General features: G+C 44.8%; 1 protein-coding gene across 1 annotated transcript in view; it reads right to left on the bottom strand.

Moving 5' to 3' along the window:
• Positions 1-13,562: 13,562 nt before the first annotated feature.
• The window catches only part of ANKZF1 (ankyrin repeat and zinc finger peptidyl tRNA hydrolase 1), a 48,695-nt gene continuing 38,221 nt past the window's right edge, over positions 13,563-24,036 (bottom strand). The window contains exons 12-14 of the mRNA XM_068126096.2: positions 21,149-21,316; positions 20,990-21,051; positions 13,563-13,895 (exon numbers count right to left, since the gene is read on the bottom strand). Of these exons, the coding sequence (XP_067982197.2) occupies positions 13,775-13,895; positions 20,990-21,051; positions 21,149-21,316 (351 nt within the window). The 3' untranslated portion in view covers positions 13,563-13,774. The remainder of the gene's footprint in view (positions 13,896-20,989; positions 21,052-21,148; positions 21,317-24,036) is intronic.

The following is a 24,036-nucleotide window of genomic DNA, read 5'->3' on the forward strand; positions in this document are numbered from 1 at the left end:
AGGCCTCTACTGCAATTCACTTAAATTGCATTTGCTGCCGAATTGTGATAAATGGATGTCGAGTGCAAAAAAGTCTGAGAGCACAACTGGACACACCAGCTGATTATTTCCTATGGACAAAATTAATGCCACGCATGTTGAGTGCACACCTGCTTCGGCCGAGGCAGAGCGAAGCAAGGTCGTTTATTCCTGCTACATGAAACACCCTATAAACCATGCCTGCAGAAAACGGATTTTTTTTGGAATGCCAGCCGAATTTTCCATCCAATCATGTAACTTCAAGAATCATGTCAAGACTCTCTGCTCACCTTCACGCTTTCATTCTTTTCTCCCACCTCGAGAACAAACTCCTTCACTGTTCAATCCCACTCCTCCCTCCAGGTCTTTAAAACAGCTGTTCACAACCATCTCTTATCTTCCCCCATCCAAAACCTTGATCTTTCCTACCCCCATTAATTCACTCCAGATCCACTTTTTTGAAATACCGACTTTTTTCCTGGAAGTCCTTGCTCTGTACGTGTTTTTTTTTGTTTCTTTTTACCTCTCCTACCCCCCCTCCGCTCCCCTTCCCACGCCTCCTCCCCCCAAGCCCTCTCCCTCCCACAGATCTCCCGATGTCCCTGCTCTCAAATGTTGTACTTATGTGCTTCCCTCTCTCTCCCTATCTTGTCTCCCGCTCCCTTTAACATATTGTCGCGCAACTCCAGTTAACACCAGAGTCGCGGATGACCGGAACGGCTTTAATGGAGGCAACAACCAAACACGGATTCGGCTATATGTCGCGCGGGAGGAAGAAGGAAAATGGAGGCTGCGGCAAAAGTGCTTAACTGCGAAATGGTGATCCTGTCGGTGAAATCAACTCAACCGGGCACAGGTTTAACAGGGGATGCAAAATAATACAGGGGTTTATTAAAGGAAAAAGGCAAGGACAGGAAAAACCACGCGCAGTAATAAATATCCTAATCGGGACGTCCCCACACGACAGATTTCAGAAACGAGACGAGGGAATATGAATTGATAAAAAGAACACGTTCGTCGTGTAATTGGGAAAGGTAATGTAGTGTGCAGTCTTATCTGTATGTAGTCTTGCGTGTAACACGGCCCCGCTCGGCCGCCACCAGGCCTCACTCCAAGCTCCGATCGTTTGCACACGAGGTAGGCCCCGCTCCAAGCTCCGATCCTCTCGCCGCCCACGAGGTCCGTGCACCAGGCACCACGCGTCCAACGCAGGCCAGCAAGCTCCACTGCTCGCCAAGTTCAAGCCAACGAAGCAACTCTCACAATTCTCTCCCTGTCCGAACTCCACTGCTGGCCAATTCTTCTGCTCGCCAACTTGCTCACTCCACTGCGTCTCAAGACTCACTGCCAGACGCAACTCGCTCAAGACTCACTCGGCGCAAGACCCACTGCCAGACTCCACAATAGTGTTCGGCGCTCGCTGATCTCTGCTTGCCAACCCCCTCACTCACCAAAAGTCCTCCCGCCCCTCGTATCACTCCGCGGCGGTGACGTCAGCCCTGGCGCGCCACTCAATCAGTGGCCTCCACCGGATCACAGGCCCGTGGTGTGGTCACAGCATGCGGCACTCGATCTGGCCAGGCCGGTCGGAGGTGCAAATGGCGGCGGCCATGCGGCGGCATCCTGGCCTGGTTTCCTTCCTAAGTCATGTCAGGGGAGGGCGTTATTTAGTGTTGCAATAAGGATCCTAACTAAGTGTCTAAGTGGTTGTGGTGCCAAAAGGGACAAAGGTTTGGCTGACCAGGTGAGACATACAAGGGCGCTACTCTTTAATCCCTAACTCTACTTAACACACGAACCTCCTGGTAGATTCACAAGTATACATCTTAACCCGACAAACGCCTACACATACTAACTTAAAGGTACATAGTGGGTTCTAGCTATCGCGACATCTCGAAGCATGTTACCTATTCAGATCTAGCTGCTCTACATATTGCTCTACCACATCGACATAACAATATGTTTTATGTGTCAGTTTGTCTTTTTGTGATTAATGTTAGCTCTTACACGAGCCTCGATCTTGTATACAAAAAAATAAAAACTTTGTAGGAAGCGAGCTTTTACCATTGCCCACATTTTTTATTCAGTCAGCTTGGTTGAAGGATGGCTTTGAAAGCCATAAAATACAATTTGATGAGTCTTTGCTTGATGTTACTAAAGGAGGTGCACAGAGCAGACTGCGCAAGCACATCTACACTTGCCAATAGAGATGGTTTGAGCCCAAATTCTACCGAACCAAAAAAAAGGGGAAAAGCAGGAATCCCAAATCGATTTTCCAGGAATTCCCAGGAAACTATTTACTGGGAAGAAATGCGAACTTGGGCTCTATTTGTTTGACAGCTTTCTTCAGCTCAAGCTTGAGAAAATTAGTGTTGCACCCTCTTTAATCTCTATCACATGCGGCGTGTTAGCGGTACGGCACAATTGCTGCTAGTGTGGCACAACAGACAACATAGAAGATAATGAGCACTAATATATTATCCTGATGTTTGTGTTGACTGGAACATTCAGTAAAGTCCTTTTTTATCTCACTCAAGGACCTCAGCTGACGTTCCACAACATGGTCAAGGATGGTTGTGGATGCCTATTACTGTATTTGAACAAGGCAAAAACAAAACAAGAACTCTTCCCTTGGCAGAGTGCAATGTGAAATGCCATGTGGACGTGACTGAAGTTCATAATGCAAAAAAAAAGGAGTTTTTAAAGCAGTTTACACAAACCCATTACATTTTTGGTGCGTTTGTAGAATCATTGGAATCTCTTGCGATGAAGCTAACTCTGAGTGCCTTTCACTCACTCACCGCAGGCAGGTTGGTGGTCTTTCTGTCCCCCACCCCCTCCCCCCCCCCCCCCCCCCAGCTCTGTCTGTGCTCTGTCCCCCAAATATTCCTACAGGTCGCACAAAATCTGCATGCAACCCTCTTCTGGTTAATCTGCCAAAATCAAGACTCTTCTCACCTTCACTTCTTCATTCCTCTTTTCTCCCGCCTCTGGAACAAACACCCAAACTCTCTTCAAACCCTCTCCTTCCTCCAGGTATTTAAAACAGCTGTTCGCCACCATCTCTTATCTTCCCCCATCCAAAACCTTGATCTTTTCTACCCCTGTTAATTCACCCCAGGTCCACTTTTTTGAAATACCGACTTCTTTCCTGGAAGTCCTTGCTCTGTCCATGTTTTTTTTATTTTTAACCTCCTTCCTTCCCACGCCCCCCCCCCCCCCAAGCCCTCTCCCTCCCACAGATCTCCCGATGTCCCTGCTCTCAAATGTTGTACTTGTGTGTTTCCCTCTCCCCATCTTGTCCCCCACTCCCTTTATTATATGTTTTATATGTCCGTTTGTTTTTTGTTGTTAATGTTAGCTGTTACACGAGCCTCGATCTTGTATACAAAAAAAAATCTATTCAATATGCAGGGATTAGAGTATAAGTAAAGCACATTTATAGAAATGCATTGTTTTATTTTCCTCTCTCCACTCCCATATTCCAAAAACGTTTAGGAAGGCAATTATTCCAACTTCAGAAATCACCAAGAACCACTGGTATTGATTGTTGATGAACAAGATCGTCTTCTTTTAATGGCCACAATTATTCCCACGTTGTTGTGGGGTTGGCCAGAGGACGTTTTTGGCCCAAGTCCTTCACGAACCGGCTGGACAGGCTCGACACTCGACTAAGCAGTTAGGGCACAAATTTGTCATTTGTTCATGGTGCTATTTTGTTATTTAATTAAAGAGTAATTTGTCATTACTCTCCGAGAGGGACACCGTGGGATTTTTAACATCCACCACCTATTACCGGAGCCAAGATGCCCAGTTTAGCGCGGTGCGAGGGTAGCCTCTGAGCTGTCTCTCGGCCTGACTATGAACGGTCAGATTGGTGCATTGCAGGCAGTGTGTCGCATCATAAAGTGCACCATCACTCGGATGCTTAAGCTGGGTGTCCCATCTGCTAGCATTAGTTGGTGGATGTAAATGATCCCATGGTGTGAAGAAGTAGACGAGTCATCACTGGCACCATGAACACATTACAAATTCCTGCTCTGAGGAAGACGAGGGCAAACCACTTAGTGTGGGGTTAATTTGGTCGCAGTGAATCTACCTTATAGCAGTTCATACAGAGTTGTGGAAATACTCAGCTACACTACCACCACCATTACTACCAATAGTAATGATAAACTGTTCATCGAAACCATTCCAAGACAGCATAGCAATGTCAGATTGTAGAAAGCCATATGGCCCATATCATGCCCATGGTTTTAACCACCTTATTAACTTTATCAGTTTACTTTTATGTATTAACCCTCCCAGGATGATAATCCCATAGAAAACAAACAGGACAAATTTTTTGTTTTGTTTTCAAACAAACAGGACAAACAGGACAAAACAAACAGGACAAAACAAACAGGATCGGCTGCACCGATCGAGATTTAACGGATGTTTATATAAATCGTTTAAAAGAAAAAAAGCCTTCAATTTCTGAGATTTAGCCTTTTCATTTGGGCCTCCCAATTGAAGCCCCACCCGTAGGGCAGGTACCGTTGCTTGTATATCATCATTATAATACTTGGTGCAAGTATAACGATGTAATAATGTGGGCGGAGGAGGCATATCGGTTGACCTTGTGACGTCAAAGTGTCGTTCTCGTTCCACATATGTTGATTGGTTATTTTCAATCATGTTCATTTATATATTGGTATTCTATTGGTGTCATACTGGCCCCATTGACCTATTGGTCTTTTCTACCGATCCAGTATTTCACTTTCCTTATTGAAACCAGTCGATCCTACTGGTCCAACTGAAGATGTCCTGATAAATAAAGCATTTGTTTGTAGTTTGTGCAGTTTTCTAAGGACGTGACATTCCACAGCCAATCACAACGAACAAAGGCAACACGTGACCCACAAAGGCCTCTACTGCAATTCACTTAAATTGCATTTGCTGCCGAATTGTGATAAACTAGGGCATGCCCGTACTATATCTATATCTAAAATTATATCCCCCCCCCTCTATTTACATGAAATGGTTTGGTCCAAAGCGAACGGCTTGCGAGTGGTGACAATCCCCCCCCTCTATTTACATGCAATGGTTTGGTCCAAAGCGAACGGCTTGCGAGTACGGTGACAATCCCCCCCCTCTATTTACATGCAATGGTTTGGTCCAAAGCGAACGGCTTCCGGAGTTTGGTAAAGAAATCGCCATCGCGTGCACAAACGCGCAGGAAAGCGAATGAATCGCAAATTCGTTTTTATTAGTTGTAAAACATAGTTTAACGCCAACATAGTTTGCAAACGTGAAATAAATGAATACGCTCTCAAATGTGCCATCCGAGGCAGAGTGTGCCCGCCACGTTCGGCACACGCGATAGTTCGCTGCTCTCTGATTGGTTGAATCGTTTTTTGGACATAGCTCGGTAAGTAATTGTCCGATTAATATGAAAACTTGAAAAGGCACATCCTCGGGTCCCCAGCAATATACCTGGCAAGTTAAAAGTATATCGGACCCGTGGTTGTCGAGAAACAGCGGTCACAGACAAACGTACAAACGTACAGACAGAGATTACTGGAATTATAGATAGATGGATGTCGAATGCAAAAACGTCTGAGAGCACAACTGGACACACCAGCTGATTATTTCCTATCGACAAAATTAATGCCGCGCATGTTGAGTGCACATCTGCTTCGGCCGAGGCAGAGCGAAGCAAGGTCGTTTATTCCTGCTACATGAAACACCCTATAAACCATGCCTGCAGAAAACGGATTTTTTTTGGAATAAAAAAAAAAAACACCTTTAGAGGCCATTTTTCCCGGCATGGTGATCGCTCCGCGTCCTTGATAGGTGCAAGGCGATTGTGAAAACCCAGCGGTAGCCGCTACAATATACTAGCAACGGTACCTGCCCTACGGGTGGGGCTTCAATTGGGAGGCCCAAATGAAAAGACTAAATCTCAGAAATTGAAGGCTTTTTTTCTTTTAAACGATTTATATAAACATCCGTTAAATCTCGATCGGTGCAGCCGTTTGTGCGGCACCCGGGAAAATAACGTCATGCGGGAGCAAGTATCAGCAGGATGTGGCAGTGTGGGAGTCCACGTTTCTGATCCTCCATACCGAAGTGGCCCACCACTTCTCCAAGCATTCCGCTCTTCAGATCCACCATGACAGATTTAAGCTTGATACTGAAGACGCGTGCAGTTAGTCCTCCCCGTGTCATATGTACTCCAGATACGTGTTTCCTTCATTGTAAAAACTTCCAAATCAACAGTTAAAAGGATTTTGAGCCGATAGCTGTTACGGCCTTGGAAAGATCGATGGAGACAGCGATCTGTTAGCGTATTCACCGCCCAAATAGCTATGTGGAATTCTCTCATGTAGAGATTAAACTCACGTCATTTGAACTTTGGCCGAGGTCATTATTTACTTTTCGTGATGTTTACATACGAATCAAAAATAAGATAATTGGTTTTGGGTCGTCCTTTCCGCATATCTCGTGGGATTGTAAGTTGGAGAGACAGCCGTGTTGGCAGGGAGGGGGTCGGAATTCTCTCAAGCAGGGATTCAACCCGTGTCCTTATAAAAGGTCTTTGTCCGAGGTCACCGAGTCCGATCGGTGCAGCTGTGCAGCGATCGGTGCAGCCGTTTGTGCGGCATCTGGGAAAACAACATCGTCACAATGAAAACATCATCACAATGAACGTTATGCGAACGCGAATGTTATGCAGGAGTCCAAACCTGAGAATGCTGGAGACTAAAGCTGAAATTGGGAAAATTAAATAGCCGATTTTACTCCTGGAGATCCCAGGATTACCCACCGAAAATATCGTTGGATCGGTTCAGCAGTTTTTACGGTACATTCGAACGGACAGACAGACGGACGGACATTTGGTGAATTATAGTAAGATTACATGATATATTACATCATTATAATACTTATACCAAATTTAATTTAAATCCCTTCAGCTGTTCACAAGTTATCACATTTTTACCTAACATGACCTTTGGCTTTTGACCTCGGGACCCCAAAATCTAATCAGTTAATCTTTACATCATTATACGTATCTGTACCAAGTTTGAATTAGATCCCTTTACCCTTTCTTAAGTTATAGAGTATAGACCTATTACAGACTGACCTCTTGGCCCTAAATTCTAATCAGTTAATCTTTACATCATGATACATACCTGTACCGAGTTTGAATTAAATCACTTCAACCTTTATCAAGTTATTGACCTATTACAGACTTTTACCTTGACCTCTTCACCCCAAAATCTAATCAGTTCATCTTACATCATTCTATATAATTGTACCAAGTTTGGTCAGAATCCCAACACTGGTTCACAGGTTATCGTGGTAACAGGATTTTTTTTTACCGAAAATGACCTCTGACCTTTGACCTCGTGACCCCAAAATCTAATCAGTTCATCTTTACCTCATTATACACGACCGGTCAAAAGTTTTAGAACACCTAAATCTTTCCAGTTTTTATTGAAATTTACGCAGTTTACTGTCCAGTGAATAACCTGAAATGGTACAAAGGGAAGCAGTAAACTGCTCGAGGTTAAATAAAAAGTTTAGGTTAGCAAAAACGGGAAAATAATGCAAATTGCAGTTATATTGTAAAAAAAAAAAAGGCCTGATTCAGGGAACAAGTAATGGGTTAACAACTTACAGCTGTTCTGCAGCAATGTAAGTAAATTAAGCCTTGAAAGCTGATGCAAACAATTCCTACAGGTGTCCCAACCTCTGCTGATTACTTGATTACAAACACCCTGTCTGTATAAAAGCAGTATTGGAACAGACTGTTATTACACCCTCTGAAGCATTATTTGGACAATATTGCACTGCAGGAAGTAGTATATTGGAAACTGGAGGAAACTCCGACAGGAAGAGGTCTGGCAGACCCAAAGCCACAACAGAATCAGAAGACAAGTTTCTGAAAGTCAACAGCTTGCGTGATAGGCGGCTCACAGGACAACAGCTTCAAGCAAAGCTTAACACTGGTCGAAGTAAGCAAGTCTTAGTTTCAACTGTGAAGAGAAGACTTCGAGCTGCAGGTTTGACAGGTCGAGTGGCAGTAAGAAAGCCATTGCTAAGATGGCAGAATAAGAAAAAGAGGCTTGCCTGGGCCATGAAGCACCGTCAGTGGACTACTGAAGACTGGAAGAAGGTTTTATGGACCGATGAATCAAAATTTGAAATCTTTGGTTCATCACGCAGGGTTTTTTTGTACGCCGTCGAGTAGGCGAAAGGATGGTTCCTCAGTGTGTGACACCAACTGTCAAACATGGAGGAGGAAGCGTGATGGTCTGGGGCTCTTTTGCTGGATCCAGAGTCGGCGACTTGCACAGAGTGACTGGCACCCTGAACCAAAAGGGCGACCACAGCATTTTGCAGCGCCATGCAATACCCTCTGGTATACGCCTAGTTGGTTAGGGGTTCATCCTACAGCAAGATAATGACCCTAAACACACCTCCAGGCTATGTCAAAACTACCTTCGAGGAAAAGAACAAGACGGTAGGCTTCAAATCATGGAATGGCCAGCAGTCTCGAGACTTAAACCCGATGGAGCTGGTTTGGGATGAACTGGACAGAAGGGTGAAAGCAAAGCAACCTACAAGTGCAACACATTTGTGGGAACCTCTGCAACAGTGTTGGGAAGAACTTCCCGAACAATATTTGATTTCCATTGCAGAAAGAATGCCACGAGTGTGTTCGGCGGTTTTGTCTGCAAAAGGTGCTACTTTGCTGAGTCAAAAATTGAAATTAAATTTTGTTAAACAAAATGATTCTATGATTTCTTTTTTATCTCCAATTGTTTATTTGTTCTATGCATAATTTCAGAGTACATTGGGACATTAAACTGCGTAAATTTCAACAAAAACTGGAAAAATTGAGGTGTTCTAAAACTTTTGACCGGTAGTGTACATACCTGCACCAAGTTTGACTAACATCCCTTCAGCCGTTCCCAAGTTATCGCGATAACAAAAACCTATCACGGACGGACGAACAACTTGAAAACAATGCCTCTGGTGACTTCATTGACGAGGGCATAAGGATTGCATGCCCAGACTGGGAATTGAACCCAGGTCCTCTGGTGCACGTCACCAGTGCTCTGCCATCCGAGCTATCTGGCTCCTGGATGGCTATAACTAATTATAATTATAGTATTTTGGTTGCTCTATGGGTTTTCAAACAGGTTAACTCTAATGGTTTCTACAGGACCAGTTGAACCGAAAGGTTCCTATGGGTTTCAGACCAGTTGCATCAAATGGTTTATATTGGTTTCAACTGAATCTGGTTTGGTTTCTACTGGAAACTCTACTGGTTCCTGCAGAAACTGTTATTTCCAATGGAGACCAATATAAATGTCCTACTGGTCTCTTGGTTTCTATGGGATTTTCGACCTGGGCCTTTCCCACCATTTAATATTGTTACGAATTTTGGTAGTGATATATGGAGAGCAGAGTAGATCTGAGTAGGTAACATGCTTCGACTATCGCGATAGGGAATCTACCTGTAATAAATCATGTGTAGGCATTTTGTCGGCTAAGATGTATGAATGTGAATCTACCAGGAGATTCGTGTGTTAGGTAGTGTAGGGAATAATGAGTAGAGCCCTTGTATGTCTCACCTGGTAGTCAAACCTTTGTCCCTTATGGCACTGCAGACCACATACACACTAGTTAGGATTCCCTTAGTACAACATTGATGATGCCCTTTCCCCCCTGACATGACTTAGGAAGAAATCAGGCTAGCACACCGCCGACACAGCCGCCACCATTTGCACCTCCGAGAGGCCTACCCGCCTCGCATAGCACGTGCTGTAACCAAGGAATAGGGTACGGGAGTGAGAGTGGCGCAGTGGGCGTGCCCTGGACGAGCCGGCGAGTCGGGGGAGGCTCTAATTGGCAGGACAGTGCGCCAAAGCTGACGTCATCGGCCAGAGATATTAACGGGGGCCGGACGCCTTTTCAAGCAGTTCAGTTCAGATCTGATCCTGAGTTTGTGCGCAGTGCAGGCCAGAGGAGTTGGCATTGAGTTGAGTACAGTCCCGGTGCGATCCCGAGTTGAGAGAGTCCTGGCCCTGGTTGGCTTGTGAGGCCGAGCCCGAGTGGAGTTCGCTTGCTTCGTGCAGCCCTGCGTTGGACCTTTGGTGCACGGACCTCGTGGGGGTCGACGAGGAGCCTGGAGTGGGCACTGGCCGGGCCTTCGCGGTGCTGGGGCACTGGAGCAAGGGACCTCGTGGTGTGCAGCGGAGATTGGACGGACAGGACGACAAGACGAGATAAGGCCGCATCCGCGATTACATTTTACACAACGAACGTGTTTCTTTTCTTTAGTTCGCAGCCCCTCGTTTGTATCTGAAGTGTGAGTGGGGACGTCCTGATTAGGATATTAGATTTACCGGTGCGTGCTTTTCCTGTCCTTGCTTTTATTCAATAAACCTTTATATTACTTTTTGTACAAATACCTGAACGCAGTTTACCGGGTGGTTGATTTCACAGTTAAGGCTGCGGGGACTTGCGCCGCTTCCCTCCATTCCGCACGCTTAGGTGTTTTAGATTTTGGAATCCGCCATTGAGTTTCCGCCTCGGAGTTAAAGCCTTTGTGATCGGCAATCCGCGACCGCCAGATATTAATTTTGGCGGTTGCGCGACAATATTAATATCGTTTTATAATTAACTTGGTCAGCTTACCAGCACAAAGCACCCGAATCTTTTTGAAAGAGTGGCACATTTAACCTCTTAACTTTTGAAAAGGAGAGCCTGATTTACATGCCCATTAAAGGATAATGCCCAGAGATGTAATACCCTCTATGAGCACAGCACTGCACCAGAATGGCAGTTTCAGTTGTAATAAATTACAAGTCAGGAGATGACGATGGTTCACGAGCGAGCGGTATTCAATGACAAAGGACGGACTATAACCGAAACAGGCCCGGAAATGTCAAAACGAAGGTTACTGACCTTGAAATGAGATAGAAAATAATGTATAATCAGTTATGAGGTTAGTTAGCTACACAATACCGAAAATTCGGTGAAAAATGAAATGAAAAAAAAAAAAAAGATAAATGAAAAATCGAGCTCCGTGGGGCTAGACACATGACATTGGCCGAACCACATATCGAAACCCCTGTCAGATTCCACTAAACCCCTCGGAGAAGATGTAGCTTGAACTCAATTACCCCCTAAAAAGACATCTTTTTCGGGCGTGGCTCCGCCCACAATGGGCGCAATACGCCCACTCTAGGCAGGACACAACTAGATCAGGATATCAACCTCCCACCCAAGTTTCATCAAGATCGGATGATATCATCGGGTAGTTATGCTGCGGACAGACAGACACACACACACACAGACAGACAGATGCACACACATGACGAATATAGTGGTCACTTGATAACTCGTGAACCAATACAGGGGAACAAATGCATAACCAGACATTGCAGATGCGAGAATTCAATCCACGAGAAACACCCGCTTCATAAGGGAGCGGTGAAGGGGTGTGTGGGGTCAACTTTAAGTTGGAGGTGGCCATCCCAACTTACTATAACGTTCCCATACACCCCGACTACAACAAATTTGTTTCAACTCATTCCATCGAACGGTTTACGAGTGCAACACAAGTCAACAATGCACACACACACTAAGCCGTCCTGCTGTCATATCACCAAAAACACCTGGCCTTCCATGGTTTGCAAGTATTAACAAGATGGTATTCATAGAATACTTACCCTGCGCAGGCAGGCAACTTGTTGTGAGCCAACTTTTCTGTTTTTGAACCTTTTTTTTCTTTGATCCAATATGGCTGCCAGACCACATGAGCGATGACATCATAAATTTATATTCTCTAATATAATTGTTGCATAGATCACGCCCAATACATTTCAAACTGATCAGACTAAGCGTTGTCCCTGTCGAATTATGACGTCATAATTAAGGCCCCGATGACATCACCATCAACATATCTTATTCCCCATGGTGAGTACTTGACAATGAGCCATGTTTCAATTTTTTCCATTGAGTGGTTTGGGAGATATAGAGGTGTAACGTTTTTCTAGATGTAACGCTAGATAACAAGGAATATCTAGAGCCAGGTAGATCTGCATAGGTAGGTACTCGACTGTCGTGATAGGGAATCTACCTGTAATATGTTCTGTGTGTAGCCCAGATTTCGGAATAAGTTGTATCTGTGTCCCTGCCACGAGGGGGCGGGGCGTGCTAATTAGTACAGGGATTATGGGTAAAATTCCCTTGTTTGTCGTTCCCTCTGAGCAATCCAGTGTACCTTATGGCAACGCACTCATATAGACACTTAGATAGGTCCCTTAGTGCACACATTAATGTTTTTATTGGCGGAGGGGAATTAATTCCCCTCCGCCACAAAAAGACTTACAGGAAGAACAGGCAGGAAGCCAGATCGGGGCACCGCCGATGGGGCCGCAGCCAGCCACATCACCAGCTGGCATAGTAACGAGCATCGTGCAAGGCAAGCAATAGCCACGCCGAGGGAACATGTGATTGGTTGGGGGAAGGGAGCGGCGCACTGATTGGCCACCGACCGTTGACACCTCGGCCAATCAGTGCGGAAGGCGCGAACACTCGGCCAATCAGGGCAGAAGTTGCCAAACTACTACTTAGAAGGAGGTCGTTGATTAGAGGAAAGGGCCTGTGACGTCAGAAGGCGGGAAAGACCACAAAGAAGGGAGGGACGGATTGGTGACGCGCCAGAATTGACATCAGACCACGGGGGACAAAAGGTCTCGTTCGCGGGCTTTCTGGCGCTTCAGTGTGTGCGGTCGTCGTCTTCCCTGGTGCTTGTTACCTGCATTCTTCCCTGTTGGTCGTTGTTCTGCTTCCCTGGTTCTTCTTCCCTGTGTTCTTCCCTGGTGGTAGTTGGCGTCTTCCCTGAGTTCTTCGTGGTGTTCTTGTCTTGGTGTTTGGAGCGGTGCTTGGTGCTTGGAGCGAGGCGTGGTGCTACGAGCAAACGGGACCTCGCATGCGACCGACGAGGGGCGAGCGAGGCGTGCCGCTGAGCGGGTCGCTCGGGGCCTTGCAGGGCGTGAACGAGGCGGACGGAGGCCTGTCCTGCTTCGCGCGAACACCGGAGCCTGGACGATTCCTGACAGATGCTACAGACACAGATAAGCTCGCACCCACAAACGCGCACAACACGACGATTTCTTTATTTAATTCATCCCCCTGTGCTGTTGTCGAAGTGAGGTGTGCGGGATCCCAATTTAGAATTAGGTTTTATCGTCGCGTTCCATTGTTATCAGGTTCCGTAATAAATCTTTATTTTTGTACATTTTACCCCCGTGTCCGTTTTGAGTTCATTCCCTACAGGATCGAGGGCTGCCGTCGGGGCATCAGGTAAGAGCTTTCCGCTACTTCCTCTTCCTTCTTCCCTCCGTGCTTTTATAGTCGAATCCGTCGTTGATCGTCGCCTCCATTTAAGTCCGTTTGGGCTATCCGCGAGCCCATGGTATTAACCGAGGGATTCGCGTGACAGTATACCAGAAACAATTGCAGAATAGATTATCAAAACGTTACATTTTCTCTCCAATTTATTTCCAATTATATGTTTGCATTGGGATTATCCCTTTATAACTGAGCAGTTTATATTACATTACTTTCACTATCTGCAGAATAATGCACTTTTTAAATCTCGGTATCCAAAATAAATATCTATACCAAGGCATTTAATACCACCCCATTTCCCCCAAACGATGCAATGCTGTTCAGGTCATGACGAGTCTTGTTATTGGCGTGCCTGCCGCTCCTTCCGGTGTAGCTGTAGACAGACTACAGAACAGAAGTAAAAGTCGAGGTACTCGAATGGTGTTTTTCCTTCGAAGGATTTTCCGCAGAACCAGCATCTACTGCAAAAGGAAACAGCAAGTTACAGATGAAACCGCTATATTTTATTTATTTTTGTATACAGAATCGAGCCTCGTGTAAGAGCTAACACATTGAACATGAAAACATGCACAGACACATAAAACATACAATGGAGGGAGTGGGAGACAAGAGGGGGGAGAAAGAGGAAAGCACACAAGCACAACAACAGAAGAGAACAGGGGCGTCGGAAGATCTGTGGAAGGGGTAGGGCTGGGGAGGAGGGAGGGGTACACGGTATAAGGCAAATGAACACTACTAGAAATTTCACTAAGAGGAATTTCAGGAAAGAAGCTGGGGATTGAAAGAGGCAAATTTTGGGGTGTTTTACCGGGGGTAGAAAAGGTCAAGGTTTTGGATGGGGGAAGATAAGAGATGGTGGTGAACAGCTGTTTTAAACCTGTTAAATTGGCTATCCCTGCAACACATACGTACAGAAAACGGACCTTTTGGAATGCCGGCCACATTTTCCATCCAATCATGTATCTTTGTTAAAACTTTCTACATGGATAGGCACTCCTATGTTGAAATGAGTGTGCCAATCGCTCAAGCTGTTGCGGAGAAAATGAATTTAAAAAGAAACAAAGGTGAAAAAGTGAGGGCCTCAGCCAACGTTCCACATCATGGTTAAGGATGGTTGTGGATGCCTATTACTAGTGAAATAAAAAATTTGGCTTGTGGAGTTTTTGCCCTCTGTTCCCCATGCCCACATGCAGTTTTTATGTGAACCCAACTCACTTCCAGTCATGAGCATCTGTCATGCAGGCCTTTGTATGAGGAGGTAACACCAAACAAGACTCATTTATTGTAGGCTATGAGCCAGACCCCCCAAATTGACCGATCGGTACCATACAGATGGAGTAAGGCTCATTGTGATTTTTAGCAAGATATATGTCCCTAGATATGAAAAAAAAGTGATAGCAGTGTATAACTCTCGGCCATCTCTGTGTTATCACCCGAAATATTATTATACGCCTGCTTCGCTTCGCCAAAAAATGTGATATTTGCTAAAATTGGAATAAATATGTTTTTAAGGACCACAGAGTGCCGAGATCGAGATCGAGATCGTATTTGTTCGAGAGATCATGATAAACCTAGTGTGGAGCAAGTTTGCATGCATTGTGAAATATAATGTAGCTGATGTTACAAACCTACTTCAGGATACTAGCTAATACCAAAAATTACACTGAGATACCAAAAGTAGTAGACGAATAAACCTAAAATGTTCAAAAGCTATGTTTCGTTCCAAAATATCAAAATTAGGGGGTATGGTTGAACATATTTTGAACTTTGCCAAAATATGTGCCCCAAACAACCACCATATTACAAAGTAATGATATATTCCAATGCAGTGGTTCCTTGCGAAGATTTTGAGGGGTCAAATGTTACTCTGGGAGTTTTCATTTTTGAAATATTGACAAAAATGTACAATGTGAATTCTGAACTCGAAGCGATTTCGACCACTTTTTCACTAAATTTAACATATTTTTTGTCATTATATCGATATTTTAATAATAATAATAATTCATTTATTTTGTATAGCGCTTTTCATGAAGCCCAAAGGCGCTTTGACAGAGTGCAAAACATAATGCATAACAAAACATGAAAACAACAATTGCAAAAATACAAAAATCAATAGGTAAATATTTAAAGCAAAAGGAGGGAGAAGGAGAAGTGATAGTCAGGGGTTAAATGCTGTGGGTTGAATGTTGAATGCAGTGCTGAACAGGTGGGTCTTGAGTGATGTTTTGAATGTGGTGAGTGAGGAGGAGTCTCTGATGGTGTGAGGTAGTGAGTTCCAGAGGGTGGGAGCAACGATGGAGAAGGCCCTGTCCCCCCAGGATCTGAATTTGGTCCGGATGGGGGGGGGGGGGGTCAGGAGGTTGGTACCAGCAGAGCGGAGGTTGCGGGTGGGAGTGTGTCTGGAGAGGAGGTCAGCCAGGTAGGATGGGGCCAGGTTATGGAGGGCTTTGTAGGTCAAGAGGAGGATTTTGTACTGGATTCTCTGGGAGATGGGGAGCCAGTGAAGCTTGTAAAGGACGGGGGTGATGTGGTCACAGGTCCGGGAATGGGTGAGTAGACGGGCAGCGGAGTTCTGAATGTATTGGAGTTTATTGGTGATTGTTGAGGGTGAACCATAGAGGAGGCTATTGCAGTAGTCCAGACGGGAGGTGATGAAGGCGTGGATGAGGGTTTCTGCAGCCGTGGAGGAGAGGGATGAGCGGAGACGGGCGATGTTTTTCAGGTGAAAGAAGGCTGTCTTTGTGATCTGTTTAGTGTATTTGTCGAAGGAGAGGGTTTGGTCAAAGATGACGCCAAGATTTCGGATGAGAGGGGAGGTGGATACTGGGATACCGTCGATGTTGAGGGCAAAGTTATGGGTGGATTTTGTGAGCGTTTTTGGGCCAATGATGATTATTTCAGATTTATCACAGTTAAGTTTGAGGAAGTTGATTTGAAGCCAGGATTTTATTTCAGAGATGCAGTTTGTCAGGATAGAGTGGGTGTCGGTGGAGACGGACTTGGTGGAGATGAAAAGCTGGATGTCATCGGCGAAGCAGTGGAATTGGAGACCATGACGGCGGATTAAGTGACCGAGGGGGGACAGGTAAAGGATGAAGAGGAGGGGGCCAAGAACTGAACCTTGGGGGACACCTTGGGGGAGGGGAGCAGTGGGGGATTTGCAGTTATTGATGGAGATGAACTGGCGTCTGTCAGAGAGGTATGATTTAATCCAAGAGAGGGCAGTGCCGGTAACGTTAAAGGTGGATTCAAGTCGGGTGAGGAGGATGGTGTGATCGATGGTGTCAAAGGCAGCGCTGAGGTCGAGGAGGACGAGAATGTTGAGGTTGCCAGCGTCAGAGGAGAGGAGAAGGTCGTTGGTGATTTTGAGGAGAGCAGTTTCAGTACTGTGGTTGGAGCGGAATCCGGATTGGAATGTTTCATACAGGTTATTGGCAGAGAGGTGATGTTTGAGTTGAGTGGCTACAGCGCGTTCCAAAACGTTCGACAGAAAGGGTAGGTTGGAGATGGGTCTGAAGTTGTTTAGGGTGTCAGGGTTTAGACCAGGTTTTTTTAGAATGGGGGTAACAGCAGCAATTTTGAGGGATGGTGGGACGATGCCTGTAGACAGGGAGGAGTTTATTGTTGCAATGATAAGTGGAGAGAGAGCAGGGAGGGAGGCCTTGACAAAGCTGGAGGGGATGGGGTCAAGAGTGCAGGTGGCAGTTTTCATTCCTATGAGGAGTTCAGAGAGGTCAGTAGGGGAGACCGGGGAGAATTGAGACAGGGGAAGGCAGGATAAGGGGGGGGCAGGTGGTTGGAGGGGGAGCGGGTGCGGCGGTGGTCAAGCTGTTGTAGATGTTGTCAATTTTGCGTTGGAAGAAAGAAAGGAAGGAGATGCAGTTGTCTACTGTGAATGACTGGGTGGTGGTGTCCAGGGGGCGGAGGAGTTTGTTTATTGTCGAGAAGAGTGCTTTTGGGTTTCCGGAGCCAGAGTGAATAATTTGAGAGTAGTAGGCAGAGCGGGCGTGGGAGAGGGCATCTTTGTAGTGTTGTAGGTGGTCCTTGTAGGCTTGGGAGTGAACTGTGAGACCTGTTTTATTGCGGAGTCTTTCAAGTTGGCGAGCACGAGTTTTCATCAGGCGGAGTTCAGGGGTAAACCAGGGAGCAGAATGGGTGAAAGAAACTGTTTTGGTTTTTACAGGCGCAAGCTGGTCAAGGCAGGAGGAGAGAGTGTGGTTGTAGTAGTCAGTGAGGTCGGAAGGGGTGTGGAGGTCAATGAAGGGAGAAGTGGACATTTTTTCAGAGAGGGTGGATGAGAATGAGGTAGGTGAAAGAGCGTTTAGCTTACGGAAGTTGATAGTGCGATAATGTCTTGGTGTTGGGGTGGGGATGTTGATGGTCATAGTGATGGCTAAGTGGTCAGAGAGGGTGAGGTCGGAGCCAGAGAGATGGTGCAAAATTAATCCAGTGGAGCAGACAAGGTCCAAAATGTGACCACGGATATGCGTAGGAAAGTTGACATGTTGAGTGAGGTTAAAGCAAGTGAGTAAATCAGTGAAGTCAGTGGTTATTGTGGAGTCAGTGGAGTCCATGTGGATATTGAAATCACCAAAGAGGAGGATTGAGGGGGAGAGGGAACATAGCTGGGTCAGAAAGTAGGAGAAGTCAGACAGGAATAATGGGTGTGGTTTGGGAGGGCGGTAGACGACAGCCATGACTGACTGCGTGCGACCAGAGAGTTTAAAAGCCAGGTGTTCAAAGGATGAGGATGAGGCGATGGGGATGAGGCTGGTCCTGATGTCTTGACGGTGGATAACGGCAATTCCACCACCTCGGCCCTCCGAGCGTGGTTTATTGACGTAGGTATATCCATTGGGTGTGGTGAGGTTGAGCGTGTAGTAGTCCAGTGGTTGTTGCCAGGTTTCGGTGAGACAGAGAAAGACAGAGAAATTTTGATAAATAACCCCCACAAATGTTCTATATTTCTATTACTATATTAGTTGGCATCCAGTATGCAAATTATTGGCACTCTGTGGTCCTTAAAAACATATTTATTCCAATTTTAGCAAATATCACATTTTTTGGCAAAGCGAAGCAGGCGTATAATAATATTTCGGGTGATAACACAGAGATGGCCGAGAGTTATACACTGCTATCACTTTTTTTTCATATCTAGGGACATATATCTTGCTAAAAATCACAATGAGCCTGACTCCATCTGTATGGTACCGACCAACCCCCTTGGCTCATAGCCTATTGTGAGATGTGACCCATTTATTGGCAACCCTTAAAGCAACAGCTGTTAACCTGTGAATGGTCGTTTTTACCTCGTGCTGTGCGTATGCGCAGTCTATTTGGCACAGTCTACATACAAGAACGAACCGGCGGGAGAGCATTTTCCACAATGGGGTCTTGGCAAAAGGATCGAGGCTCGTTGTGCGATCCAACAAAGTCCAGAGTTGCCAAAACCACCCATTACCATCAAAAGTTCTTGAAATCAAAAGTGCCACAGATCCCTGGTGTTAAGACCTCAGGTCTGGGGACTTCTTGCACCCAATGCAGTTATTGCTGTAGTGAATTTTCAATTGGTTAGTTGGGATTTTGACATCAGATGTGGTTGTCAGGAAAAAAGGAAGAGTTGGACTTCCAGTCAAAGGTAATGGTTACGATCAAGGTTTTATTTATTTATCTACAGTGTTTACGTCATCATGTTTTTAAATACAAATATGTATGCATACTTACTAATAATAATTATCAATGCTTTTATTTTTCTTCTTTTGTATATAAAAATGTAGTCTCATGTAAAAGTGAAGCGACAAAGGGTAAAATGACAGCATGCTGGCACAGCGGGGTCGTGGAGTTGGACGCAATAAGCAAGGGAAAGGATGAAGAGGAGAGGAGGAGAAAGAGGAGGGATGGAACCCGGTAATTTAAGTAAGAGAGTTGGGTTAGGTAGGGATAATGGGGTAGAAAAGATCACCGATTGTGGGGTGGAGTTTGGTGCATGACATGAGATGGTGGTGTACTGCTTGCTCGAAATCTTGGAGGGAAGAGTGTGATTGAGTTGTCTCTAGAAAGCAGTTCCACAAATGGGAGTAAAAATGAGCAAAATAGTTAAGATGTGCAGTCAGCCTGGGTTTTGGACGTTTAACCAGGAGGGGGTTACTGGAACAGCACGTACATCCTGGGGTTGTTGAGGGTCAGACGACTGAGAGAGCAGAGGGAACAAGACTTGAGGAGAAGCGGTTAAAAAACCAAACAAAAAAAAAACCAGAGGCCACTGACTTGTCTATAATGTGAGCACCACAGGCCTCGTGTTTTTGCCCTCTTTGTGGGAGATTCCAATAGTGGTGTGAGTTGACATTGAAAGTCTGGACATTACACAAAAAACAGCATTTACACTATTCGTAGGTCACTCCCATCTTAACCATATTGTGGCGATACAAGGCCTTCCTGACCAATCCACGAATACAAGATCACACCAGCAGATGCACACATGAGAACTATTCTTGAGCCAATGGTTTTCCGTTTCAAACAAGTGCCTTTTCCGTTTCCAAAAAAACGAAATTCTGTTTCGTGTTATCAACGGAAGAAGCATTTATTTTCATTGGGAAAAATACAATTTTCCTCAAGTACCTCAAATCCTCCACAGCAACCCTGCGTGATGTACTGGATTTTGCCATCAGGACGACACGGGTGTGGAATAATAAAATGAAAAAATGTATACATGGCAGGTGGGAAAAATGTGGAAAACCGGATCCATGGGAGGTCGAATTTTAAACCAAATGAATCTTGATTACGAAGTTCATGTATGCTAACCTACAAAGGAAGTATGTAGACGTGGCAGTGTGCACATTGACATCTTGATCAACAGACCAGGGGTTGTTTGTTGATATTTTTGAGAGTTATTTTTGACAAGTTCATCTGCATTTCGACGATTTTTTTAACATAAAAAGGTTTCTCCAAAGTTGCACACATGCGCATGTGATGACCGACATTTTGTTCTCGCTGGCGATTGTTTTACCTCTGTAACCGAAGATTTTAACTGCTTCTCCTGAATATGTTTTCACTCCCGTTTGTCTGATAGCAGGATTTCTCAGAAAGTTATGTACGGATTTGGACGAAACTTGGTGAACAGGTTGGGTGTGTGACACGGAAGAATCGATAAAATTTTGGTGAAGATCTGGATCCATTAAAAACATTTTTAAAAGTGTTTGTTCGCCATTGGGAAATAGGGCCAAAAACTATATATAGCACGATATCTCAAAAAGTTGTGGACGGATTATGACAAAACTAGGTGAATGAGTTGGTTAGTTGGCCAGAAGAAGCCAATTCGATTTTGGTTCAGGTCCGGATGCAGATCCAGCCTATCAAGTGGGATATAAAATGTAAACAGTTCAGCTTGGCGGAGGTATGCCATCTACTGAGTGCTCTACAAGGTAGTACCTCAGAAGTTACTTGAAGAGTGAAAATTAACCTAAAACATTGAGGGAAAAAGATTCAGACAATTAATTAGAACAAAGTTATGCGCAGCAAAGAAAAACTGCAGCACAGTTTGAGGGAGAACACTCACGCAATGTTGTTTGTACATTTTGTTGAGAGTTGGACAATCCTTCGTTCTGCTGCGACCGCTCTCTAAAACAAACCACATAAAGCATCAATAAACCAATTTCTTCAATCAACCATTGTTGACGGCACAAAGATGACAAAAATGTTTTCGTAAAGGGCAAACCTTCTCGCGGTCGGAGAGAGCGGCAAACTTTATCCTCTCTTCTTCCTCAGCAATTGCTCGTTGTTGTTCTCGTTGCCGTTCCCTTTCACGTTCCCTCCTGATGCTTTTCTGTGCACGGAGCTTGTCTGCCCGCTGCTGCTTTTCCTCCTCAGTCAGCGGCACTGGGATCTGCAGTGACAGGACCGAGAAAGGATGATGTGAGATCCTTTACGGTAGAATCCCTTTAAAGGCAATAGCCTTTAAGATGAATTTTAATGAAATAAATAAATTTAAGATCTCAAATTTAAATGACTCTTTTAAAGGGCATGTACTATATGCAGTACTGCACAAAAGTCTTAGGCCACCTAGTGGCATATTTTGATATAATTATATATATATATATATTTAGGTTTGGCAGGAAATTTAGTGATATATACATATACTGTATATATATAGTTAGTTTTATAATGATCGTCTTTTTGTTTTTTTTTAATGAATAACTGTATTTTACAATATTAAATCATGAAATTTCAATATTTGGCGTTATACCCTTTTTGATGCAAAACAACCGATATCCATTTTGGAATGCTGAGAAATTCCATTGGGAGGTTGTTCCATGCATTCTGCAACGTTTCCCATAATTACCACGCACGTGCGAAGCGAAAAGGGGGTTTAAATAATTGGTTCCCTCTCTCTGTCTGTCTGTCTGTCTGTCCACAAATACCAGTTTACATCATTTCTTTCAATTTAATATTATATTTTGAACATAAATCAGAAAACTAACCTGTAGTTTAGCAGTACTTTGGTGCTGAATTCGACCCAATCACACATATGCAGAGAATTAGATGATTTTTAAGCGGTTGTTGTTTCGTATGCAGCCTATGGCTGCTGGTTTGCATCATTTTTCTGGAAGCACGTTTATGCCGCTGATGCAGTGCCCCAATTAGCTGGTACTGAATTTGCCGACCTCGGAAGGATGACAGGCTGCGTCAACCCCCTCTTGTGTTAATACAACGATCGACCGGGATTCAAACTCAGGATCCTAGGATCCCAAGCCGGCACCCTAACTGTTAAGCCAACACTAGGCTCTTTTTTAAGCGGTGAAGCCGCTTCAATATTTGGCTATGTCCTTTCTTCCATCCGTCCGTCAAAAATGAAGAAGACGAACCTTTCGAACCAACCGAGTTTAATTTGAAAGGGGTTTAAAGTGTAATTCTAGAGGCTTCTAACGGGTGATTCTAAAGGGTTCCAAAGCATGATTCTAAAGGGTAATTCCAATGGGTTCTAAAGGGTAATTTCATAGTTTTAAATTCAGGCTGTAACACAACAAAATGTGAAAAAGTCAAGGGGTGTGAATACTTTCTGAAGGCACTGTACATTGATAAATTGAGCCTTGAAAATTAACAGCAAGCAACTGCACATGACGACGGCAGACATTTCTTTATGTGACATGCAAGTTGACCTGTACACTGAAGCACCCATTGGCTGTATACTTTGAAGCTGGTGTTGCTTTGTTAATGCATTATATTATACATTTTATGCATTATATTATGCATATTGATGCATAATATTAATTGATGCATTATATTACACATTAATATGCATATTGAATGAATGAATGAATGATCGTTTTTTAAAGGCCATTTTCCCCGCTAGGGCAGGGGTTATCCTTGCGGGCCCCATGACAATCATGGTTCCCTGTTTGAGGCAATGTTTTTATGGCCGGATGCCCTTCCTGACGCCAACCCTTGGTCACGCTCTTACGATGCGCAGGGATACGGTGTACCTATTCTAAACCGGGGTACACACCGGGATCATTCATCCCAGCAAGCTGGTACTCAATTTGCCGACCTCGGAAGGATGACAGGCTGAGTCAACCCCCCTGGCGTTAATTCAGCGATCGACCGGGATTCGAACCCAGGATCCTAGGATCCCAAGCCAGCACCCTAACCGCTAAGCCAACACCAGGCTAATATTGATGCATTAATTTATGCATTATATTAATGCATATTACACATTTTAGAATGAAGAACTCGTCTTGCTGGTGAAGGTCGTGTCAATGTGCATCGTTGGACAGGTACAACATTGGATGAAATCAACACCGGGCGTTGACCCACGTGTCCTAACCACTGGTCAGGAAAAGCAAGAAGCTGATATTTTGGGTGTTAACCCTTTGTCAGAGCTTTGTTAACAATCTTTTGCTCCAATGAGGCATTAATGGGGGAAAAAGTCAGCTTCTCCTTGCTTTCCACAACTGTTAACATACCTTAATTAGCTCCTTATTTGTATACATAGTCGAGGCTCGTGCAAGAGCTAGTACTAGGACACTGAAGGGATCAGGACACAACAAGCCAAAATAAACAGTAGAGAGAAGGGGGAAACAACAATAGTAGAGTTGAAGGCCAAGATAGAGGCAGATGTGGACAAACAATGGGTATGGGGAGGAATGGGGCATGAGTGGATGCATGTGGTGGACAAGTTGGATACAGGAGGAAACACTCAGGGGGGAAAACTGGAAATTTGGAAGGAGGAAGGATTAGAGTAGGGTTGGGGGGGTTAACGAGGGTAGAAAGGACCCTGGCTTTGGATTGCAGACAACCTGAAATGGTGGTGAACAGCTGTCTTGAAAATCTGGAGGGAAGAATGCGATTGAAGAGGATGTGAAATTTGGTTCCACAGGTGAGAAAGAAGAGGAACAAATGAGTACAGGTGAGCAGTGATTCTGGATTTAGGTAGTTTCACCAGAAGGGGGTTTATGGTGGAATGTGGGTGCCCTGCAGAATCCTAGGGGAGGGAGGGGCGAGGGGGACAAAGCACAGAAATAACAGAGGGTGCATGACCAGAAAGGAGGTGGTAGAAGACAGAGAGACCACCGACCGGTCTGCGATGGCACAGTGGTAGACCCATAG

This window comes from Myxine glutinosa, chromosome 1 (assembly GCF_964187855.1).
Source record: "Myxine glutinosa chromosome 1, kmMyxGlut1.1, whole genome shotgun sequence".
Classification (NCBI taxonomy): Eukaryota; Metazoa; Chordata; class Myxini; order Myxiniformes; family Myxinidae; genus Myxine; species Myxine glutinosa.